The sequence below is a fragment of the Dunckerocampus dactyliophorus genome, chromosome 13, assembly GCF_027744805.1.
Source record: "Dunckerocampus dactyliophorus isolate RoL2022-P2 chromosome 13, RoL_Ddac_1.1, whole genome shotgun sequence".
Taxonomy (NCBI): domain Eukaryota; kingdom Metazoa; phylum Chordata; class Actinopteri; order Syngnathiformes; family Syngnathidae; genus Dunckerocampus; species Dunckerocampus dactyliophorus.
Window position 1 is genome coordinate 21,907,174 of NC_072831.1, and position 21,982 is coordinate 21,929,155.

At 42.6% G+C, this 21,982-nt stretch overlaps 2 protein-coding genes across 9 annotated transcripts in view; one reads left to right on the forward strand and one right to left on the reverse strand.

Annotated features, from left to right (window-relative positions):
* kidins220a (kinase D-interacting substrate 220a) overlaps positions 1-18,825 on the forward strand; it is a 54,433-nt gene extending 35,608 nt beyond the window's left edge. For 5 of the 8 annotated variants that reach the window (XM_054795918.1, XM_054795921.1, XM_054795920.1 and 2 more), the window contains 9 exons: positions 6,023-6,201; positions 9,357-9,568; positions 10,006-10,122; positions 12,861-12,893; positions 14,514-14,630; positions 14,755-14,853; positions 16,112-16,333; positions 16,869-17,090; positions 17,740-18,825. In XM_054795918.1, the coding sequence (XP_054651893.1) occupies positions 6,023-6,201; positions 9,357-9,568; positions 10,006-10,122; positions 12,861-12,893; positions 14,514-14,630; positions 14,755-14,853; positions 16,112-16,333; positions 16,869-17,090; positions 17,740-18,513 (1,975 nt within the window). In that variant the 3' untranslated portion in view covers positions 18,514-18,825. The remainder of the gene's footprint in view (positions 1-6,022; positions 6,202-9,356; positions 9,569-10,005; positions 10,123-12,860; positions 12,894-14,513; positions 14,631-14,754; positions 14,854-16,111; positions 16,334-16,868; positions 17,091-17,739) is intronic. The other 3 variants (XM_054795923.1, XM_054795925.1, XM_054795926.1) reach the window with 3 other exon arrangements.
* An 805-nt stretch (positions 18,826-19,630) lies between these two features.
* Positions 19,631-21,538, reverse strand: id2a (inhibitor of DNA binding 2a). The gene is made up of 3 exons (XM_054795928.1): positions 21,071-21,538; positions 20,929-20,990; positions 19,631-20,325 (listed from the first exon to the last, which is right to left on the reverse strand). The coding sequence occupies exons 1-2, from the start codon at positions 21,434-21,436 to the stop codon at positions 20,934-20,936; spliced, it is 423 nt and encodes a 140-aa protein (XP_054651903.1). The 5' UTR covers positions 21,437-21,538; the 3' UTR covers positions 19,631-20,325; positions 20,929-20,933.
* Positions 21,539-21,982: the final 444 nt, after the last annotated feature.

Sequence of the window (21,982 nt, forward strand, 5' to 3'; positions counted from 1 at the left end):
GGACCTCGGGCCTGGTTAACTTCTTCACCCACACACTGTTGCGTCGGTCGCCTCTGACATTGACGCTCTTGCATTGCTCAAGCACAATGTGCATAAGGCTTTGTCTGTTCCGCAGGCATCCCTCTCTAACTTTGGGCCCCTTTATGGAAATGTTTGGCTGCGGGACCACCTCTTTGTGTGCGCACGTTGTTGTCTCTAAACACAGAGGGCAGCTGTAAAGCAAAGTCAAGTGGCACATTCATGCTTCCAGCTTCCAGAGAGGATGGAAGGCATAGAGAGATGGTTTCTGCTGTATTCCCGGCAGCGTGTGGGAGGCTGAGAGGAGAACAAAGGCTATACTCCAGTCGGCTTTTGGACCTATTAGCATTTGGATAAGCCCTGAAAGCTGCCAGTGGCCGCGCCACACAGTGAGCAGTAGGGCCTAAGAGCCTGTACTGCTGTGTTTATAAGCTAGGTCTTGTCAATGGGCCCATTGTACCGGCATGGCTACTGGGATGCCTCGTGGCCTCTATCTCACTTTTCACCAGTCTGCTTAAAAGTATCAAACGCCACTTCCTTGGCACTCACAACTGACGCATCCCTCTTGTCGTTTGGCAAATTGATTGCTGATTAAAATGCCTTTGTTCCTTTGTCTGTTGGCTGAAAGAATTACTCCCTGAAGTGACTTGTGTCATTTTCTTCATGCCAAGGCTAACAAGTCATCATTAGTTGTCTGCAAAAGATTTGATGTGGCTGAGCCGAATTGTCATTTCATTGTCATGCCATTCCTGCACTTCCTCTCCTTTTGGCTTTTGGATCTTTTCCCTGATCAAACATGCCTCACGCCTGTCTATAGCAATGTGTGTTTCACTAGTCGGTCAGCTGGGACTATCACAAAAAGACCTCTGACTCTTCCTTTTTCTCCTCTTTCCTTTCCATCTGTCAGGGTTTAACCTGCTGACGGATGCCCTTGATTTGGAATCCTCATGAGCATGTTTCTTATCTTTGGCTGAAATGTAATTGTGTGCCTCTGTTTTCAAGGATAAAAAATATGAACAGTTGTAGCTAATATCTCGCTAATGAACGGCCTGATTGTCTGTGGCCGCACCACAAAAAGAGCGAGCGAGAGAGAGAGAGAGAGAGAGTTGCTGGCTCCTGTTGGTCTGTGTCTGCAGTACCACTAATAAACATCAGTAAGCCCACTGGAGATGTGGGGAAACAGAACTTTAACAGTCTGTACATGGGTGAGTACAGTTCATGGGAATCAGTAACCAAATATGGGCTTATATTATCATAGTGACAGTTCAATTTCGCCATCCTTGCAGCGGATATTGCGCTGTAGCTTTTGATAGAAACATCTGTGTGTGACGGTAATATTCATAAGCTATTCCTGTTAGATGCCGGGTAAGCAAATTTCATATACACTCCTGATCAAAATTTTAAGACTAGTTGAAAAATGGCAAGAATTTCCATATTGCAGTGTTGGATCTTAAGGAGATTCTAAGTAGAGCTTCCAAATGCAAATAGGAAAAAAGCGAGTGAGACAAAAAAGTTGTCATCAATTTATTGCAACCATTAGTTAGCTGTGAAATAGGATGTTCATCAGCTGATCAAAGGTTTAAGACCACAGACTTTAAAAATGTGCATTCAATGTATTTTTCTGTCAGGTATTCACATGTTACGATCTCTTGATGGCAAAGGCAAAAGAGCTTTCTTTCTTTAAGCGCGGCCGTGTTGTTGAGCTGCATAAGCAAGGCCTCTCGCAGCGCGCCGTTGCTGTTGTGGTTGGACGCCGTAAGACAGTCATTTTAAACTTCTTAAAAGATCCTGAGGGTTATGGAACAAAAAAGTCAAGTGGTAGACCCAAAGAAAATGTCACCCGCCCTGCTCGGAGGATCCGATTTGGTTGTCTGTCAAGATACGGCACAGTCCTTGGCCCAAATGAAGGTTGTTCCTGGTGCCGAGTGCAGTCCAATAACCATTAGATGGCATCTGCGAGAGAAGCTTTTTAAAAACAAACGTCTTCAAAGGCCTCATCTTCTTCAACGCCACAAAACTGCAATGAGAAAAAATGTAACCTTGACGGTCCTGATGACTTCCAACATTACTGGCATTACAAGAAGATCCCACCCGAGATGTTTTCCACACGACACACTGGAGGAGGCGCCATCATGATGTGGGCTGTTTTTTCCTTCAATGGAACAGTGGAGCTTTAGGTTGTGCAGTGGCGTCAAACGGCATCTAGCTATGTGGAGATGTTGCAGGGGGCATCCCTCATGACTGAAGGCCCTCATCTGCGTGGTAATGACTGGGTTTTTCAACAGGACAATGCTACAGTTTGCCTGACAAATTCCGGAGGAATCATGTCACTCTTTTGGACCATCCTGTGTGTTCCCCTGATCTGAATTCTGATCTAAACAAAAAATGGACATTGGTTCCAGAGAGTGGATGCCCTCCGTGAAGCCATCTTTACAGCCTGGAGCAACATTCCCACTAGCCTCCTGGAAACACCGGTATGCCCACACCAATGTTTGAGGTGATCAACAAGAATAGCATCGCTACTCATTACTGAGTCCTTTTTGAACATTTTATTTGTATTCTCGATGGGTGGCTCTGTTTTGTTTTTTTTACAGCTATGGTTTCAAACCTTTCATCAGCTGATGATTGATTGAGTTTAATGGATTTAGTGTAAGGGTTGTTTGCAATAAATTGTTTCCTCAATTTTTTTGTCTCACTCCCATTTCTTCTTTTTGCATTTCAAAGCTCTACTTAAGATCCAACAATGCATAATATACTGTAAATCCTTGCAATTTTTCAGCTGGTCCTAAAATGTTGATCAGGAGTGTACTACGTTCACCGAGGTACTGCTTAGCTCTCGGTTTTTAATGGGAGAAACACTGAGAAGGCTCTGGACCTTTAGAGCCCAGCTGTGTGTCCTCAAGTGTTCACAACACATGTTATGATCTCTGTTTCTGTATTAGTGTTTTAGTTTGAATAATTAAGAAAGCAAGGGCTAACTAAGTTTTGATTGTTTTAAAACTAGGAACATTCATGATGACAACACATACATTCTCCCTGTCCTCCTCTAAGAGTGTTCCTTACCTAACTTGGACATCCTCCTCCACTTGCATGTCTTGCCAGACTTGCACATTTGGTTAGAGACGTCCTGCAACCACAAGGTCACAGGTTTGTGCCCTGCAACAGCAGATGAGTCCATCACCAACCATCTGTCCTGTCAGAATGCCCTTGAACAGGCAGGTGGACCCCTACCTTCCTGCTGGATTGTTGGAGCAATGAAAAGTAGGAAGTGGAAATGACTTTACTTGTATGTGCCGTCCACCCGTTATTCGACTATGAGGCATTCACTGCTTTGGAATTCCTCCAGTCTGATGGAGTCATTTTCATCCGTGTGTTAACTAGATTATGGTAGCTGAGAGTTGGACTATTCACTAACAGTGTGTTGTGTTGAGCCCTCGCCAGATACTGACCTCCCCCTGACTTTGCCAGAGTGCTACAGCAATGGTCGTGATCATTGAATAAAGTCATACATAGGCCAGCCTGTGTTCACTTGCAAAACCAGATCAGGCTCTGGGAAAAACCCAAAGCATTTTAGGATGTGTCCACAGCTAAGCGTAACTAGCATGCAGAATGGGTGATGTATGAGAAGGAGGTTAGGTTTTATGGGCCATTTTAATGTTTTAATCCTTACATGATAACAATGTTTTGGAGCCAGGAAATGGGTCTCACATTGCATAGTTTGGACAACAAAAATGTTCTCGACTCCATATTAAACCACACTCATTTCACGATAATGGTGAAAGACAGCGTTAGTGATTACAACTCTTCTCCAGCAAAGTGTACTGTACATTTACTGTAAACCCAAGTGTAAACAATGTTTTGGAGCCAGGAATAGTTGGATAGTTTGGACAACAAAAATGTTCTCGACTCTGTATTAAACCACACTCATTTCACGGTGAAAGACAGTGTTAGTGATTACAACTCTTCTCCAGCAAAGTGTACTGTACATACTGTAATGAATTGTCGCTGTTTTGTGGCTGACTATGGCCCATTATTTGTCCAAAAATATTGAAAGACAAGTTATACAGTACAGGCCAAAAGTTTGGACACACCTTCTCATTCAATGCGTTTTCTGTATTTTCATGAATAATTACATTGTAGATTCTAAAAACTATGAATGAACACATGTGGAATTATGTACTTAAAAAAAGTGTGAAATAACTCTAAATATGGCTTACATTTTAGACTTATATTTTATGTTTTATATTTTTTTTGATAGCGCTGCAAACCCTTTGTGTTCTCTCAATGAGCTTCATGAGGTAGTCACCTGAAATGGTTTTCACTTCACAGGTGTACCTTGTCAGGGTTACTGAGTGGAATTTCTTGCCTTGTTAATGGGCTTGGGACCATCAGTTGTGTTGTGTGTGTGTGTCCAAACTTTTGGCCTGTACTGTATGTAGTACTCTGGCGTTGGTAATGTCAAAAAATATTGATCAGATTACATTACATTACCGTCACATTGCAATGAGTCAGCCATGGCACGTCAGGCATGATAGAGTGGGGAAAAAAAGGTCTCCCATTCCTTGTGGAAGTGGTAAGTTTTTGGCTTCTGACTTTGTCCTTCTTACCCAGTCCATTTGAAGCCCTTTCGTAAATTTAGAATAAATAAATTGGAGGCGCTAGTTAGCATAGCTAGCATGCTATGCTTAAACTTCATTAGAATGAAGTGTAATGAAAGAATAATAGGAGTGTAAAGGTGACTATAGGGGTGTTATTTAATGTCTGCAGGACTCTAATAATGGTAAAAAATGCATTTAGAAAGTCATAAGCAGGTTTTCTAAGCTCTAACTACGAAAATATTCCATTTATTAATATTGAATCATACTCAAAGTCACTTATCGCGGTCGGGTCTGAAATCAATTAATCGCGATAAACGAGGGACGACTGTAATGTAATGTCTGTAATGTACCCGCGTGAAGGGTGTAAGGATAGAAATGTATGCACTGAGATCAAATGAGCGATGGAGGCAGAGATTAGGCAAAGGCCTGTTCCCTGCTGGAGTCTCCATGTAGATCTGTTAAGAGTGGCACGTTGTGCTTATGAACAGCGCTGTCAGAAGTCGCGCTGAACTTCACATTTTCATGTCTGATTGGAAGAATGAACTCATTTGTACTACTGTTGTTGCAGTTGCAACATGCTGTACAGATTCGCAATTTGCTTTTAAAATGTTTTTCCCACCTCATAAAACTGTTGTTGCTACTTGTAAATGTGCTTTTAAAACTTTATAAAAGTGTCGCATGAACTCTTTTCATCTGAAACTCTTAATAAAAAACAGTGTTGTGCTTCGGCATAAACAAGAAATAAACTGACACAGTAATGCAAGCCTCTCAGAACGTAGTGTTTATGTACGGCCTGTGATAACAAACATCATGTTAACCGTCGCTTCCGTCTGCTGCTTGCTAAATTGCGCTGATTGTCATCTTCTCAGGTTTCCTCCTCTGCTCGGTGAAGATAACGTCCCTCACTCTATCTGTCCTGAAACATCCCCTCCTTTTGCTATCTTGTCTTCTCTAAATCTGGTTATCTTGCCCCTCTGATGATCATGAGGAGGATGATGATGACCGTTGCAAATCTCTCCCATCTTTACAGTGCTGCTTTTTTATTTCCTTTTCTTTTTTCACCAGACTTTATTTTTTTTTTCCCATGAGTCAGAATTTCACATTCAACCATACAGAAATACATGAGGCATACTGTACCTCATAAGTAATTACCAGTGGTCTGTTTTCCTAGACCCCTTAGTTGATCTTGAATGCTAATTATTTATCTTACCAAGATGTCTTCAACAAATCTAAGTTTTCAACTTTGTGGAAAGATTAATAACTTTTACTCTTTGGAACTGTGCAATGGTTAGGTGTCCTAATACTTGTGTCTGAATAGTATAATCCATAAATGTCTGCAGTTTTAATTGAACGTAATGAAACATGATCAGTAATGCCTCTTCTTTGTTTCCCTTTCTGCCCTGAAGGCTGTCCAAGAACATTCCCACCACTAAAGACGTGGAGCCGCTGCTGGAGATCGATGGAGACATCCGCAGCTTTGAGGTTTTCCTCTCCTCCAGAACTCCCGTCCTCACTGCCAGAGATGTGGAGATGTTCCTGCCCTGTACTGTCAACCTGGACCCCAAACTCCGAGAGATAATAGCAGGTATAAACACATTTATTAGTACAGTATGTACAGCAATCCCTCAGCACTAAGAGTTCAATGTAAGCCCTAAATACAGTAGTTAAACATACCCGGCTCTTTTCAGTAAAGGATTCGTGTTGCTAATTACAATTTGGTTAAGTCAAATTCACCAAAACTTTTGAGAGAACTTTTACTATGTTCAAGGTTAAGATTAGCATGACAGTAACGGCGTCATTTTTAAGCAGACATTTAACGTCTTAAACCCATTTTGGCAATACTTTTTGTCGAAAACCGGAGCGTACGAAAACCAAGGTATCACTGTAATACTATTTTTCCTGTACTGTACGATCAACAATGCATCTAGATCAATCAATAAGATCAGAGATTTCAAGGTGAGATCACAACAACAACAAAAAAACTGAACCCAGATATAGGCGCTAAAGTAAAATTTGAGCTTCGGTGTAAATTTCAAACATGTGGTAGTTGACTATTAACAGGTGCCAAATTTGGTGCTGATCCTAATTAGCATTGTTTGGCCTCGGAGGAGGTCCATTTACAAAGGTTTTAATTGAATTACACATAATTAATCAAAGCTCCACCCTCTCCAAATATTTGATGTACGTAAAATGATCATCCATGTTACAAAATGTTCATGTGTGTATGTGTCTGCTTGTAAAGGAATCAACACAATATTTTCCCTCAACCGTTACAAAGTGTTGTACTTCCATGTAATACAATTGCAACTGTATAAAGATATGAGCCAGAGCGGCGCCGTACTTTTCATGCCGTGCGTCAGTGTCCGTTCAACTCATTTGAGAGTGTCAGTGACGCCTAGTGTGAAGTTGCTGCATCATGATGTGAGGAGACCGCAGGAAAACACACACACACGCACACACACCATGTCTGTTGAGGGAATGCTGAGTCACGCAGTGGACCAACCTGAAGAAACTCCTAAAAATAGTCCATTTATTCGCTTAAATGTTGGTGTTTTCACCTCTATATGGAAGGTCATCTCCTTCCCTACTCTCCATCTGTGGCCAGCCGGCACTTGGTGCCCAGTGTCCTGTGTCCAGCCAGTGGGCTGTGCCGTCAGTGATACACGCCCATGAGCCTGACTCACATCATAAGGCCCCCATTGTGTTCACAGGCTGCTTTGGGTCTCACTCAGTGTGTCATTCAGCTGCCACTTGTATAACCAGGAGACATTCTGGTGCCTTCTGTTTCTGGGTTCTACTTTTCTTGCCAGCCACACAGAGCCACTCTGTTCCTGTCGCCGGCCTTGTTTAACTTCACTTCGGGAGGTTCCACCGAATCTCTTACTCAGCACTGCTCAGATTGATTTGGGAGAACAATGGTGGCACAGTTCTGTTGTGTGTGCCCATGAGCTCCCATGGTCCTTAGTTTGTTTACATGGGTGTATATACAGTGGGGTGAAAATGTGTTTGCCATAAAAAAATTTCTTAAAAGATATATATCATCCAGGATAAGCGGCATAGAAGATGGATGGATATACAGTATCAACCTTTTCACATGTACTGTATACATGTGTTGGTCAGACCAAGTTGTAATTTGCTTAGAAGTTAAAAAATATTCTCTTTCAATTTTGAAGAGTATATACAGAGGTGTGAAAAAGTGTTATTTTTTTGCATGTTTGTCACACTTAAATGTTTGAGATCATCAAACAAATTTACATATTAGTCAATGACAAAACAACTGAACACAAAATGCAGTTTTTAAATGAGACTGTTTATTATTAAGGGAGAAAAAATCCAAACCTACATGGCTCTGTGTGAAAAGGTGATTGCCCCCTAAACCTAATAACTGGTTGGGCCACCCTTAGTAGCAGCAACTGCAATCAAGCGTTTGCGATAACTTGCAATGAGCGTCTAACAGCGCTGTGGAGGAATTTTGGCCCACTCATCATGCCTCAGCATCTCAATAGGGTTCAGGTCAGGACTTTGACTAGGCCACTCCAAAATCTTCATTTTGTTTTTATTCAACCATTCAGAATTGGACTTGCTTGTGTGTTTTGGATCATTGTCCTGCTGCAGAACACAAGTTTGTTTCAGCTTGAGGTTACGAACAGATGGGCGGACATTCTCCTTCAGGATTTTTGGGTAGACAGCAGAATTCATGGTTCCATTTATCACAGCAAGTCTTCCAGGTCCTGAAGCAGCAAAACAGCCTCAGACCATCACACTACCACCACCATATTTTACTGTTGGTATGATGTTCTTTTTCTGAAATGCAGCGTTACTTTTACGTCAGATGTAATGGGACACACACGTTCCAAAAAGTTCAACTTTTGTCTCGTCAGACCACAGAATATTTTCCCAAATGTCTTGAGGATCATCGAGATTTTTTTTGGCAAAATTGATGTGGGGTCTTTTGTGACCTCTTGGATGAGTCATTGCTGCACTCTTAGGGTAATTTTGGTTGGCTGGCCACTCCTGGGAAGGTTCACCACTCTTCCATGTTTTCGCCATTTGTGGATAATGGCTCTCCCTGTGGTTCACTGGAGTCCCAAAGCTTTAGGCTTTATAACCTTATCCAGACTGGTAGATATTAATTACGTACTTTGTCCGGGGGGCGATCACTTTTTCACAAAGAGCCATTTAGGTTTTCATTTTTTTTCTCCCTTAATAATAAAAAGATTCATTGAAAAAACGTTGACTAATATTTAATTTTGTTTGATGATCTGAAACATTTAAGTGTGACAAACATGCAAAAGAATAAAAAATTAGGAAGGGGGCAAACACTTTTTCAGACCACTGTATTTGTCTGGAGGCAAAATCATCTTCTCATGGCTGGCATATCACTCAAAAAAACCCAAACCAAAACAAAAAAAAAACAATGTCAAAAAGCCTGCTGCTTTGGAAGCAAACTGAATTGTAAGATTGAAAGTGTGAATTCACTGTTGAAGTTCTTTTCTGACATCTGCCACAGTTCATCCACTGCTTGCAAAGTCCTCTTATTCACTCTTTTCCCAGAATTATTTTTCTCTATTCATTTACTGCTTAACTCAACACAGACGATGAAATAAAACTGAATTATTGATGCGCGGGTACCATCTGAGGGGCCTTTATAGTCATCGCCAGAGATATGATCATCAGCCTAACACTCAAACAATTCCCTCTCTCTTCCTCGCTACCCCCGTGATTCTCTCCTCTTCTTAGATGTCCGTGCAGCCAGAGAGCAGATGCATGTGGGAGGGGTTACGTATCCCACCATGCCCTTGCAAGAGGCAGTGCCCCGTCCGCAGGCGGGATACGGCCAGCACGCCCCCATCTGCTCGCCGGCAGGCTCCTTCACTGGATCCTTGCCTCCTCAGCCTCATAGTGCCTACTTCAGTGGGATGACTGGTCCTCAGCACCCGTTCTACAATCGGGTAAGGCAGGAAGGAGGAACGCTGTCAATCAGATCTAACTTAAAGCTCCCTGAAGCCAGCACATGTCTGGTTTTAGCTTCATATCTCCCTCGTAGTATAGTGATCCTTCAGTCAACTTTGTAGGCCACATGACAAGTTTGCATTATTAGTACCCAAAACAGGACATGTTCTTTGAATGAGAATGACCGAGTTTTGCATTTATTTATTTTTTTATTTGTGTTTGCTAGGGATGGGCATTTGACAAAATTTCATTGACTGACATCTTCTTCAGACAGTAAACTAGTTTCGACTGACTCAAGAAGCCAAGTAGTTTAGTGCAATCCATCAACCATCAATCCCACACAATGAATCCATCACGATGCCCATCCCTAGTGCCTTAGCTCCCTTCTCATATGATTTCATTTTATGTTTACCTCCTCTCCCTCCTGCCTCCTTAGCCTTATTTCCCCCATCATGTGTATCACCTGCCAAGGCATTACTCCCATCATGTCCCCTCATCCTTGCGTCCTTCCATTAAGCATCCTGGTCAGCCAAAGGACAACACCGGTGGACTTGTAAGTAGAAAATGCCATTCAGATACCACTATGTCTTAAGAAAATGGATGTGATAAGTATTGTCATTGATTGATTGGTGAAAATACAGTCGTCCCTTGGCACTATGCAGTTTCAATGATGCGGCTTCACTCTTATCATGGTTTTTCAAAAATATATTAATTAATAAATCATGCTGTTTTTTGGTTGAATAGGACCTATTATTATGTATGTATGTACTTTATTTATCCCACAGCGGGGAAATAATATTAGTCAAAACATCCATGCTATTTAAGGTAATATTTCACATTTTTTGCTTAAATTAAGCATTTTCAAGCATAAAGCTAAATGAACTAAAATACAAATATAAGGTGTTCAAAAGACACATTCAAAGATGTTGTGTCGTATTCTACACTAGTCATTAGGTCTCGGTAATGTTTGGTGAGACACACAAATCACCAGACATGATCGCCCGAGGCTTTTATTGCATTATTATTATTTCACAACAGGCACAATAATACCTAATAAAAATCCCTCATGAAAACACGGGCTACTGTTGAGGCCGTAACCCACGGCAAGTTGAAACTCAACTCCGAACACCCAATGTCACTTCCTGTCCGCCACTCACTCTGCTCCCCTAGGGCACACATAGCAACACACCCGAACATGCGTCTTATTTATGTCTTAAATGGCTTATTTACAGTATGTCTACTACATTGGGTAATACGAGTGGAAAGATTACTATAGGGTTGTTAGTGCATGTCTAGAGGGCTCCAATAATGTTAAAAACCATATGTAGAAGGTCGTAAACAGGTTTTCTATGCTCTATCTTTGCTCTAAACCAATTAGCCATGATAAACGTATTGTAGTTAAAAGACCCGGACGGGCTGAAAGATGGTATTCTATTTTGTTGATGTTCAGCTGCACAGCACCATCTTAGCTCAGCTTTTCTTTCTTTTTTTTTTTTTTTACTTTCTATTTACTTCTGAGCATTTTTGTCACCTTAATGAAGCACAAGAGGAACCCAAGTGGAGCAATAAAAATGACTCTTGCAGCAAACCTGTTGTCACAAACCGAGTAGCTTTCATGTACGGAAAAAAGGGACAATATCATTAGGTCAACCTAGTCTCTTTGTTTTTTTGTGTCTTCCACCTGCTCCTTCCTCCATCCTGTCTCTGTATATTATGTTGTCCTCCATCCTGTCTCTGTCTCTGTATCATCCTTTCCTTAGTGTATCAGAATCACTTTCCCCCCATTTTCTCAGGTAAACCCAAAAGACAGAGCTAGAAGGTTATTCCATAGATAAGTGGTGAAAAGTCCCTTAGACTCTGCACACAACCCCTTGTTTCTATTCTGTGCCCATGTCAGGATGTTATAGAAGAGGATGCCAGAGAAGGCCTCCCCTCTTGTCCCTCTGAACCCTCCATGGTAACCAAATAAACGACAAAGCATACAAAGTAGCATTTTACTAATAATTTGCTCGCTGATGGATTGGCAAACCTCAAGCATGGTGAACATTGAATGCCTTGTAAGTGACTTTGAAACATGCTCTTTTTGTGCATGTGAGTTATTTGACCACACATTCCCACAGTCCAGACTGTGACCTTTACTACAATCTGTTAAAATGGATGCGCACGTGTCACAGGGATGCATGGAGAGACGCTCTGAGTTCCACACATTCAAAGAGCAAGCAGCTTCTGTTGGAACAAATTAATGATAACACTTCTCGCCTGCTCCACAAAGCCACTTATCAGGCTGCAGCCAGCAAGCATTTAAAGGAGCTGTATTAAAGATTTGAATATAGAAAGAAGACTGCGTCTATCTTTTCCATTCCACCTCCATCATCCTCTTGCTCTTTTGTCCCATCTTCTCTACCGTATAAATGTCCTCAGTTTCATCTCACTCCCGTTTTTCCATGTACATCAGCCCATCTTATCCCTTCTTGCAAATCTGTGAATGTTGATGTGTGTGTGTGTGTGTGGGTGTGTGTGTGTGTGTGTGTGTGTGTAGTGTATGCGCGCAGGCTCATTTATGTGTAATTCTTTGGATATGTAAGCAGGCCGAGCCCAGTATAATTGCCAAGCTTATAGAAGTGTGAATGTGGATTCCTCTGTCTGCGGGGATTATCATCAGAGCAACTGTTGGGGCTGCTGGCAACACGCACGCACGCACACACACACACACACACACACACACACACACACTAACAAAGAACCCAGCGCTGTTAGAGCTTATCTCCTTACCAAGACGCTTCCGCTTCTACAGAGCTCCATTTCCTCTTCCCCATCCTTCTTCTTGCCCTGCCCTGAGCTCAGCCCAGCTGTAATTACAGTCTTATCACACACACACGCCGGGACGGTTCACACACACTTAGACACACCCGCTGATATTTGATTTGTTTTTTTCGGAACCCAAGTTCACTGTTGTGGCTAAATTGAAACCTCTGCTTCTCTTCAACTTCTAATCTAGCTGGTTTGTCTGCAAACATTGTGAGTCCAGTCGCTGTGAAAACAAAATCTCCTTGCGTTGTGATTCTACTTCCAATAGCCTCGCTTCTTCCAGTCTGACATGAATGAAACGGAGCTGCCTTCTCCCTGGTTACTGCCCCTTGATGTTGTGCTTTTCTGCCTTTTTTGTCTGCCTTTTTTCCACAGGTGCACCCCTGGCCTCGCATCATTATGTGTGATTTTTTTTTTTTTTTTTTAATATATTTTTTTTTGTCTGACCGCTTGTCCGTCTGCTCTTTTTGTCTCCTTATCAAGCATTTAAAGTCACTGCCTTTCAAATCAAAGCAGGTACATCTATGGTCTCATTGCTTCTACAGTCTCTGCAGTAGGGTTGCAGCAGTATGGGGAGGGTTTCTGGCTTGAACGCTGAACACAGAACTGTTTTTACATAACTATTGCTCACTTACAAAAAAGGCTACGAACGGGTGGGAAAAATCGTTTTTTGTTCAGGAATTTTGCAAATATACAGCTGTACAATACCAGTGGGAATTAAAAGATAATTAATGTGAACTAACAAGAAATTCAGTAATTTAGTAATTTTTTTGTTTTATAACCAATAACGTGAACTTGTATGTCATACGCCGACATGTATGCAAATATAACATTAATAACAGTAATATATGAGAATGTTGGCATTTTCTTTTCAGTTTTTTTTTAGGGTTTTATAATTGAATTAGGTATGTCCTGTTAACAGGCATTGTTAGCTCCCACATGCAGGCTGTTTTCTTTAGCAGTTTTTCTCTCTTTAGAATGCACAGAAAAGAGAAAGCCGTGCGGTTATGTTTCACATAAGGATTGTGGGTGATGGGCAAACTTTAAAAAAAAGGTGCAGTGTTCCTTTAAGCTTTAATACAATAGATTAAATTGAAAAATACATCAACAGTAGCAAATTCTATACTGCTAAAATTTTTTATTTTTTTTTTTATTTTTATTTATTTATTTTTTTTACATTTTCCTAATGGGCAATTGTGACATTTTGAAAATGTACAATTTATTTATCTGAACTTTTTTATCTGCATATATTCCAGTTTATTCCCCCAATTTTCTGGATTATTTTCTTCATGACTTGTGTAAATACTGTACTTTTTTGTGCAAAATTTGAAAACAAGCTTTCTGTTCTGTCTGCCCGATACCCATCAGTGTTCATGCAGGCTGTGAAACCAGCATATCGCTGCAACCCTATTCTACCTCCAACCACACCTCCAACTAATACTTAACACCGTCTTATCAATATCACAGCATGCTGTAGAATCAGATACTAGGCCTCTCACTTGAAACACTATCACCTCAGTTGTGTGTAGTCATGCCGCAGTTGCACAAATGTTTTTACACGAATGGCAGTTTTTTTTTGCCCACTGTGGCCAAGCATTGGCACCTGACAGACAATAATTTATTACACAAGCTTGTTTTTCTTTTTCCTCTTGTCTAAGACCACTCTCATCTGATTAAGCTCCACACTTTTCGAGTCTAGTACCAAGAAGCAAAGCCTGGTTGGCCACTGTGTATTAGTGCAGTAAACAGATTGCAGAGTGATGGAAGCGAGAGTCGGTAGAAAGGAAAGGAATGGAAAGAGAGTGGTGGTCCAAGTCTTGTAGCTGTTCGACGACCACCACTCAGACTCACAGTCTCTGTCCCTTAAGTACGGTGCACACAATTTATGTGCTTATACAGCATATTTATATATATGCACACTAAAAAAAGAACGAAGTGGTGCAACTGTTTGGATGGGTTGGCAGCTTTGTTTGCGCTTACCCTTAATTTGTGTGACTGTGTGTGTGGAGTTGTGACCACCAGCCGCCGTGTCTCCTCTACAGGGATCTCTCACTTGAACAAAATGCTCTAACGTGCCCTTGTAACGAGGGCTCCCAAAGACGCGGTGATTCTCATTGCGATTGCATGTGTTTGTAGGCCTCTCCTGCCGTCCTGCTCAGCTCTATGAGCACGGACGCGGTGTGCGAGTGCCTCAAACACATAGATGGAATCAACGTCAACATGCTGCCTCAGTACACCTCCACCATCAAGAAGGTGCGCCTGTCAGTCACGTTAACTTTCCACACGGAGCCTTTGCTGCATTTGTTGTGTTTCGCGGTTCTTGTGTGTTTTTAAATGTTACTTAATCCACTCATTATGTTGTCCTCAAACATTGCAGGCCAATATAAACGGACGTGTTTTGGCTCAGTGCAACCTGGACGAGCTGAAGAAAGAGATGGAGATGAACTTTGGGGACTGGCAGCTCTTCAGGGGAATGGTGAGCTACAAGCATCTGTACATGCACTGGACACAACATTAGGTACACCTGCCCAGACTCTCATTGCAAACAACAGTTACAGTAATGAACATCGTGACTGTTTTTTTTTTTTTTTTTTTTGTAGTACTGGCTCACATTAGAATGTACAGGTGTACCTAATGTAAGTATACATATCACTTAGCCTGCACAAATGTACATAATATGTATGAATGTTATATATAATGTAAGATTTGTGTGTGTTTTGATTTTTGTTTTTTTTGTGACTGCATCACACTACTAAAGGGTACCAGTGATGGCACAGAGGAGTAGCATGACGATAACCATAGAATTGGACATGGAACATATTGTAACTTTGTAGCAACGTAGCAGTTGTGTGTTAAATTAACAGTAAGTCACCAATAAAAAGAGCAAACCTGGTCATAATAAAGTGAGTGGCACACAATTGATGCATGTCAAAAATATTGGTTTACTTCTTTTCCCATTTGTATGACAGTGAGGAATATTACTTAAAACATTGTCTGTATAGGTAATAGGTAAGCTTTTTATGATGGTAACAGATTGACCCTGGAAAAGATTATTTGTATTTCCATTGTATCCTACAGGAAAATGTGTTTTAACTTTTTACACTATATGACAGCTACAATATTAACATACCGGTACAGTTCATTTAGATTGTATGATGGCAGCTTGAACCTGCAACAAGCCATTTTTACGTATTTTCATTGTCTGCTGTGGGAAATAAGAACACAGGGCAAGTGGATGTAGAAATTGTTCAGAGGAGATTTTGCCTTGAGAGATGAGGCCTGATACCCCTAGGTATTTCCCCCCAAAAGATGTAAGCGTTTTGTAATACAACGTCCTGTGCTAAGCTAAGATATTGGAATGGAAATTTGATAATCCGCATTACGAGAAGCCTGCAATCACTAACATGTGTAGCAGCCTCCTAATAAACCAGTCATGACATCTGATGCCGAGCTCACACATCAGAGCAGCTGGAAAGTACGGCGTCTTTACTGCTTCATTCACTAAACCAGTGTTGTGTTGCCAGGACGCAGCGAGCTCAGCCATCTGGTCCAAGATGGCTGACTGATATCTGGATGAAGGGAGGTCATTGTCAGGGATGAGTGGACAGCTCCTCATAGGAAGAGCTCGTCGTAGCCAGCACATGTTGTTTGCTGTTGTTGGTGTGTAACATAACTTGCTTGGATGACCTAACTTTTGAGTATGTGTTTAGTTAAAATGAAGTCTTCCTCTACAGGTGATGGAACAACGACAAACTGAAAGCCAGGCTCTGCTGCAGGATGAATCGCAAGCTCCGAGCGAGCACGGCAACAGCATCTACCATGGGGAGCCCAGCAGGCGCTCTGCGGGAGCCCAGCGAGAATCAGGGGCCTTCAGCCTCAACTTAAGCTTCGAGGAGCTTAGCGGAGCAGGCCTGGAGGAACCTCCAAGACACAACGGCAGCTCACAGTGGCCTCCGGTCAGTCCTTTCATAGCGCACACCGCCATGACAAGATAAGATCATATGCAGCATGTGCATTTTACTCCCCCGCACTGTAAAGAGAGGTAATCTGGTGTAAGCACATTTAAATGGAACATTTCCTATCAGGTCAAACACTTTAAAACTGTTGCAAAACCACATGTCCTTTTCATGGTGGCCTCATACACCTCATTTATGTGGTTTAAAGCAAGAAAGGAGCACAGCAGAGGAAGTCGATGGTGTTCCTGTATGCAACTGCAGACTAAAAAAAAATATGCACGCTGTGGCAAAAATGTCAAACATTTTTGTTGTGATACACTTAAATCACTATTCTATCTGTTAAATACAACATATTTTACAACAGTATGTCACAAGAGTATACCCCTCACATTTCAGCAGCCATTTTTAATTCATTTTTTATAGTACATGTTCTCAGGACAATGCTTGGACAAAGCTTGTGTGGTTCATTGAGGGAAACATGAATTCCAACATGCAAGGCGACTGTCTGAAGGAGTCATTTTCTTCCTCTCGCCAGGTGACGACTCTCCGCACCACAAGCATGTCCAGCCTCATCTCCCAAGAATCCTCCAACGACATCGGCAAGCTGACCGCCAAGCAGCAGGCCGAGTACCACGACGCCTACCGGGAGTACATCGCTCAGATGTCACAGCTGGAGATGTGCAGCGGGGAGAAGGAGAGGCCTGTGCAGCCCCACCCCGGACATTTTCTGCAGGCTGCCAGCTCAGAGGACAAAGGGGTGGGTGGACACTGTTGAACATCTGGTCACCGCTTCACATAGATAGTTTTCCATAACACCAAGGAAGTTAAGTTTACAGTGTTCTTAGCTAGCTGGATTAAACAAAAAATAACGCATACCTGATTTCTATGAAACTTGACAAAATGACAAAAATCTTTTAAATAATACCATGACTGTGCGATAGTTAAGTAATTTTTAATCCAATTGACTTTCTAATAGTATATAATTTACTGTCAAGTATTTTATAATATATTTACATTTGTTTGTATTTTTATTATGTATAATTTAATCTCACAGAATCTGATTATTTGAGTTTAATTTCTTGCTAAATACATACATTCAGATTTTTTATACACTTAATAGGACGTTTAGCATATTTACAAGTAAATGTAATTATTATCTCACTGTATTGAGAAAAGAAAGCATTATAATACCCAGGTACTGCTGCCTTCTCACGCTAAATAGCACAGGAACTTATCATGTTGTATAGTGGGAAAGGGCCGACCATTGCTACTTTTTTAGTTACTAACTTTGTTTCTGTTGGCCCAGAACGTTAAAATGAATTCCCTCTTCAGAGACCTCCCATCCAATCACTCTGCTTGTGTATGTTTTCACGTTCTCCTCACTGAATCCTTTCCCCACTGGCCAGGCCAAGGAAGGAGCGGACCAAGACAGCCGCAAGTCCTTCACCAAGAGAGTCCCCAAGGCAAGCGAGGCCACAGACACTCCCTCGGGGGCGGATGCCCAGCTCCTGGATCCCATCACCGAAGAGGATGAGAAACTGGACCACAGCACGAGTTCCAGGACCAACCTGGCTGGGTCGCGCTTCCGCAAGCTGTCCAGCGATGAAGACTCAAGCCTGGAGGAGGCCGACAACACCACCCCTCTCCTCCAAAAAAAAGCAAAAGCAAATTCCTCCCACTTCCTCACCAAAGCACTCCTGGATCAGTGCGGTGACAGCTCCCCAGAGCAGGCAGGAGGAGAGCCCGGCTTAGCGAGGGCTACGATGAGGCCTGGGGTGATGGAGCTGGAGCTGGAGGTCCCAGTGAAGAAGAGAGCCCTCCTCCCCAGCAGCCTGAGCGGCCTGCAGGACGCCACGGTAGCCCGCATGTCCATCTGCTCTGAGGCGGCGTCCGAGGCTAGCCTGATGGCGAGCAGCCCGGACGAAGGTTGGCCCTCTGGCGGGGTGAGCAACCTCAACCGCAGCGACAGCAACACCACGCTCAACAACAACAGCAGCGACGCCAACTCCAACGCCAACAACAGCAGCCACCAGCAGCAGTCTGCCACCTCCCCCTCTAGCGTCTCGCCAGCTGTCATTATCTCACCAGGCAGCCGCACCACCGTCACCACCGCCACCGTCCACCACAACCAGAACCTGCGTTCCATCAGTACTGGAGATGAGAGGGAGAGCGTCCTTTGAGGCCACATAGTTTCACTATCAATGTTGTCAAGTGCGATAGAGGAAAAGTAGAACGTGTTAGCTGATCATGATTCAGTTGCTGTTAAGTGATGATGTGCTTCATTGTGGTGCTTGTTATCTAGAGATGGAATGTTACAAAAAATACATTGTTAGCTCGAAAAGAACATGTAACTGTGTGAAATGGATGTAAATGTTTGTCAGTGGACCGTTCTGTGAAGATATTTGCATGCACTCCCAATGTTCTAAACTGATCTTCTTTCATCGAGTGTTATTTAAATCAATACACCTTTTTTGATGTCAACGCTCTTGTACTGATGTTTTCTTCTTGCAGGAGAATCAGATCACTCTTGCGGTTACAATGATAGTTGTAGCCACGGTCGTCCGATAGATGGCGCACTTTCCATACAAACGGTGCTTCAGCCAGATGCTGACTGTCAACCCTTCTTGATGACCTCCCCTCCTAAAGTGGGGTACCGGCAAGGGTCTTTTGAGGACACATAAGGTACTTGAAGACTTAAGCAGATTTTTAATGATATATTGTTTTATCACATATGCAAATGGGCTTGAACAACAATAATGCTCAGTTTTGACATTTTAAAGCGGTTGATTTTGATTTCTATAGCTTGTGCTGTAGAAATAATGCTGATAAATTCCCTGACATGCCCCCCAGTCGCAAAAAGTCACTTTGCCATGCCAGCCAGCCCTCAAGTGGTGCTCCTTTTTTAAAAAACACAATCTACTTGTCTCATTTGCCATACAAAAGCTACATTTCCATAAATGTCTACTTTTTAAAAACTATATATATTCCTCATGCAATAACACAGCCCCTAGCCCCTTTTTTTGCTTTAATGTCTCGGCCTGTCACGCTTAAACCATCTAATCCTATTTACTTTACATGGCACCCAAGGAAGTAAAAGTGCAGTAGAGAGCGCCCTACATAAGCGTTTTATGCAACTGTGCACCCTGAGGTGCTGTTTGCCTGTGTGAAGTGACGCACCGTGTTTTTGCACCATTCTGGGTCACATAGCGGTGGTTTGATCCGGAATAATAGGTGGAGGAATTCTCAAGTGACAAATGGCATCTTTTTACCACCCCACACACACAAAAGGAATCATAATATGGTTGCTTTTGACATTTATTTTGTATAAAAAAAATGTTCAATTTACATTACTTTTATAAAAAGTTTCAGCATAATTAAGTACAACAATACACGTTTTGCAGAGATGCCTGCAACTATACAAGATAAACTCCCGAGAAGAGTTCACAAGGTCATTTTTTCTTTTTTTTTTTTTTTTACTTCTTTAAACAACGTCCAGTCCATGTGCCAACAATTCTGACAAGACGAGACTAAACTTTTTTCCTTTTATACAGTAAATAACCAAGATCCCACCTCCGCAAAAAAAGCGAAGACTTCAACAGGGAGGGTGAGAATAAGGGGAAAGGAGCAAGGGGAAGATAGCAATAATAATAATCCTCATGACAATAATCTCATTTTTCCCTCCCACTATTGGGAATATAACACGCCTTCCATTTCCAGAAAGGACCCACAAATAATAAATCTTAAGTTAAATAATAAAGAATTGTCCAAAAAACAGAAAGCACATCACATCATAAAGATTGTCCCATAATAAGCACAAAGTCTCTCATCATGATGGGAGGAAAAATAATCCAGCAGGCCTGGAGGAGGACAGAGGATGGGGTGTGGTTTTTTTCCGTTTCTTTTTTTTTATATTTAAAAAGGAGTGGGGGGGAAGCCCTGCATGCTCCCCAGGTCCTGTGTGATTTTTTTTTTTTTAAGTCTTGACCAAACACCTGCAAAAGATTGAGAGAGAGGGAGAGAGAGAGAGAGAGAGAGAGAGAGAGAGGCGTGTTTAGAAAAAGGCAAACAGGGCAGAGATCCGGACAGACTGGCGCCAGGGAGGAAGCCACACAGTTTTTTAACATTTAACCAAACACTCCCAATACTATGCAAACCCTGCACTCCAGATGTACACACACACACACACACGTGTTTTTGCACAAGTTTAGCTTCCAATCTGGGGAAGAATCATCGTAATTGCCGCTCAGCTGGCGCCTACCCACTTCTTGTACCAATTATGTGCAGACATCGTCCAAAACAGCCATTATTTTCCCTCCTTGCACATGCCCTTCATTATAGACACAAGAGGCTATAATGCAAGCCTGACAACTGCCTACAGGGAGGAACTGCTTCCATTGCATGCACATAAATATCTACCAACTGCATGTTTTTACTGTAAGCATATGGCAGTATTTGGATCTAGGTTGCACAAGCATATTGGGATGTCACTGGCACAAATGTTCCATTGGGTTGCAGACTGGAAATGTAATATAAAATCAAATAAAGAGCCTTCTTGGCCGGCGTGCATGAGCAGACAAGAGCACCAGACTACTTACCGCCTTTAGCGATGCAGAGTCCGGCTGTCATCTGTCGTCAGCTCCGACGGCAACTCAGGAGACTGAAAACAAACAAATGTCATTTGGACGCCATCTCGTGTCACAAAAAGGGGGAAATGAGATACTTTAAAAGGATGTGTACCTGTAGCGAGAGGATGCTGATGTCTGTGTTGAGGGTGGTCAGCGGGGTCCTGGATGCTGCCGGAGCCCCTTGGCCCGGTCGCGCCGGGTGATGCAGGCTCGTGCCCAGTGCGACGTTTGTGTCGAGCGCGATCTGCAGGTCCAGGATGTAGTCGATGACGTGCTGCAGGATTTCCATCTTGCTGACGTTCTTGTTCTGGGGGATGCTGGGCACCAGCTCCTTCAGCTTGGAGTAGCAATCGTTCATGTTGTACAGCAGGCTCAGCGGGTCGTCCACCGGGGTCTTGCTCCGCGACAGCCCCAGCGAGTGCTCCGTCAAGGCGGCGTTGTTTTTCCGGAAGGACCGTACGGGGCTTATTGCTTTCATTTTCTTCTTAAGTTTCAATTTCGAGTCTTGGGAGTGAGCCAGTTGGTTACTTTAAGTCCAATTCGGTCAAGCGGTGAACGTTCAGACTGGATTAACAGCGCAGCAGTGTGGTTTATATAGGCGGCAGGTTGGCAGCTACTGGAAGGCGGAACTAGTGCGCTGATTGGCTAGACGGAATGTATCACTCAAAGCCGGCTAACGCTCCTATTGGCTCTCCTCGGCACACGCCCACCTCTCTTCCTAGTCGTTACCAGTGGCAACGCGAGTAAGGAGGCGGGACCCACAGGACAGCCTCAGCAGCTCCGGTGGGCAATTTGGAAAATTAAGCCCTTACCTGTTTCTGATCAAGAGAATTAATGCTTCACAAGCCTCGCAATTGACGTTGACAAGGTGTGGCCAATAACTCCAAAACAGAAAGTGATTAATTCATTCATTCACAAACAAAACCTCCCCTCCTTTGAAACATTTTGCTCATGTATATGTCTCTGATAATGACAGTGTTATGAGTGTGGAAAAAATGATTCGTGCATTTTCAGTATTTTGTTG

Excerpts from the sequence above, each read along its gene's own strand:
- id2a (XM_054795928.1), bottom strand. The coding sequence starts at position 21,436 with ATGAAAGCAATAAGCCCCGTACGGTCCTTCCGGAAAAACAACGCCGCC. Across the intron at positions 20,991-21,070 it reads TCAGCATCCTCTCGCTACAG|TCTCCTGAGTTGCCGTCGGA; the intron begins GTACACATCCTT and ends GTTTGTTTTCAG.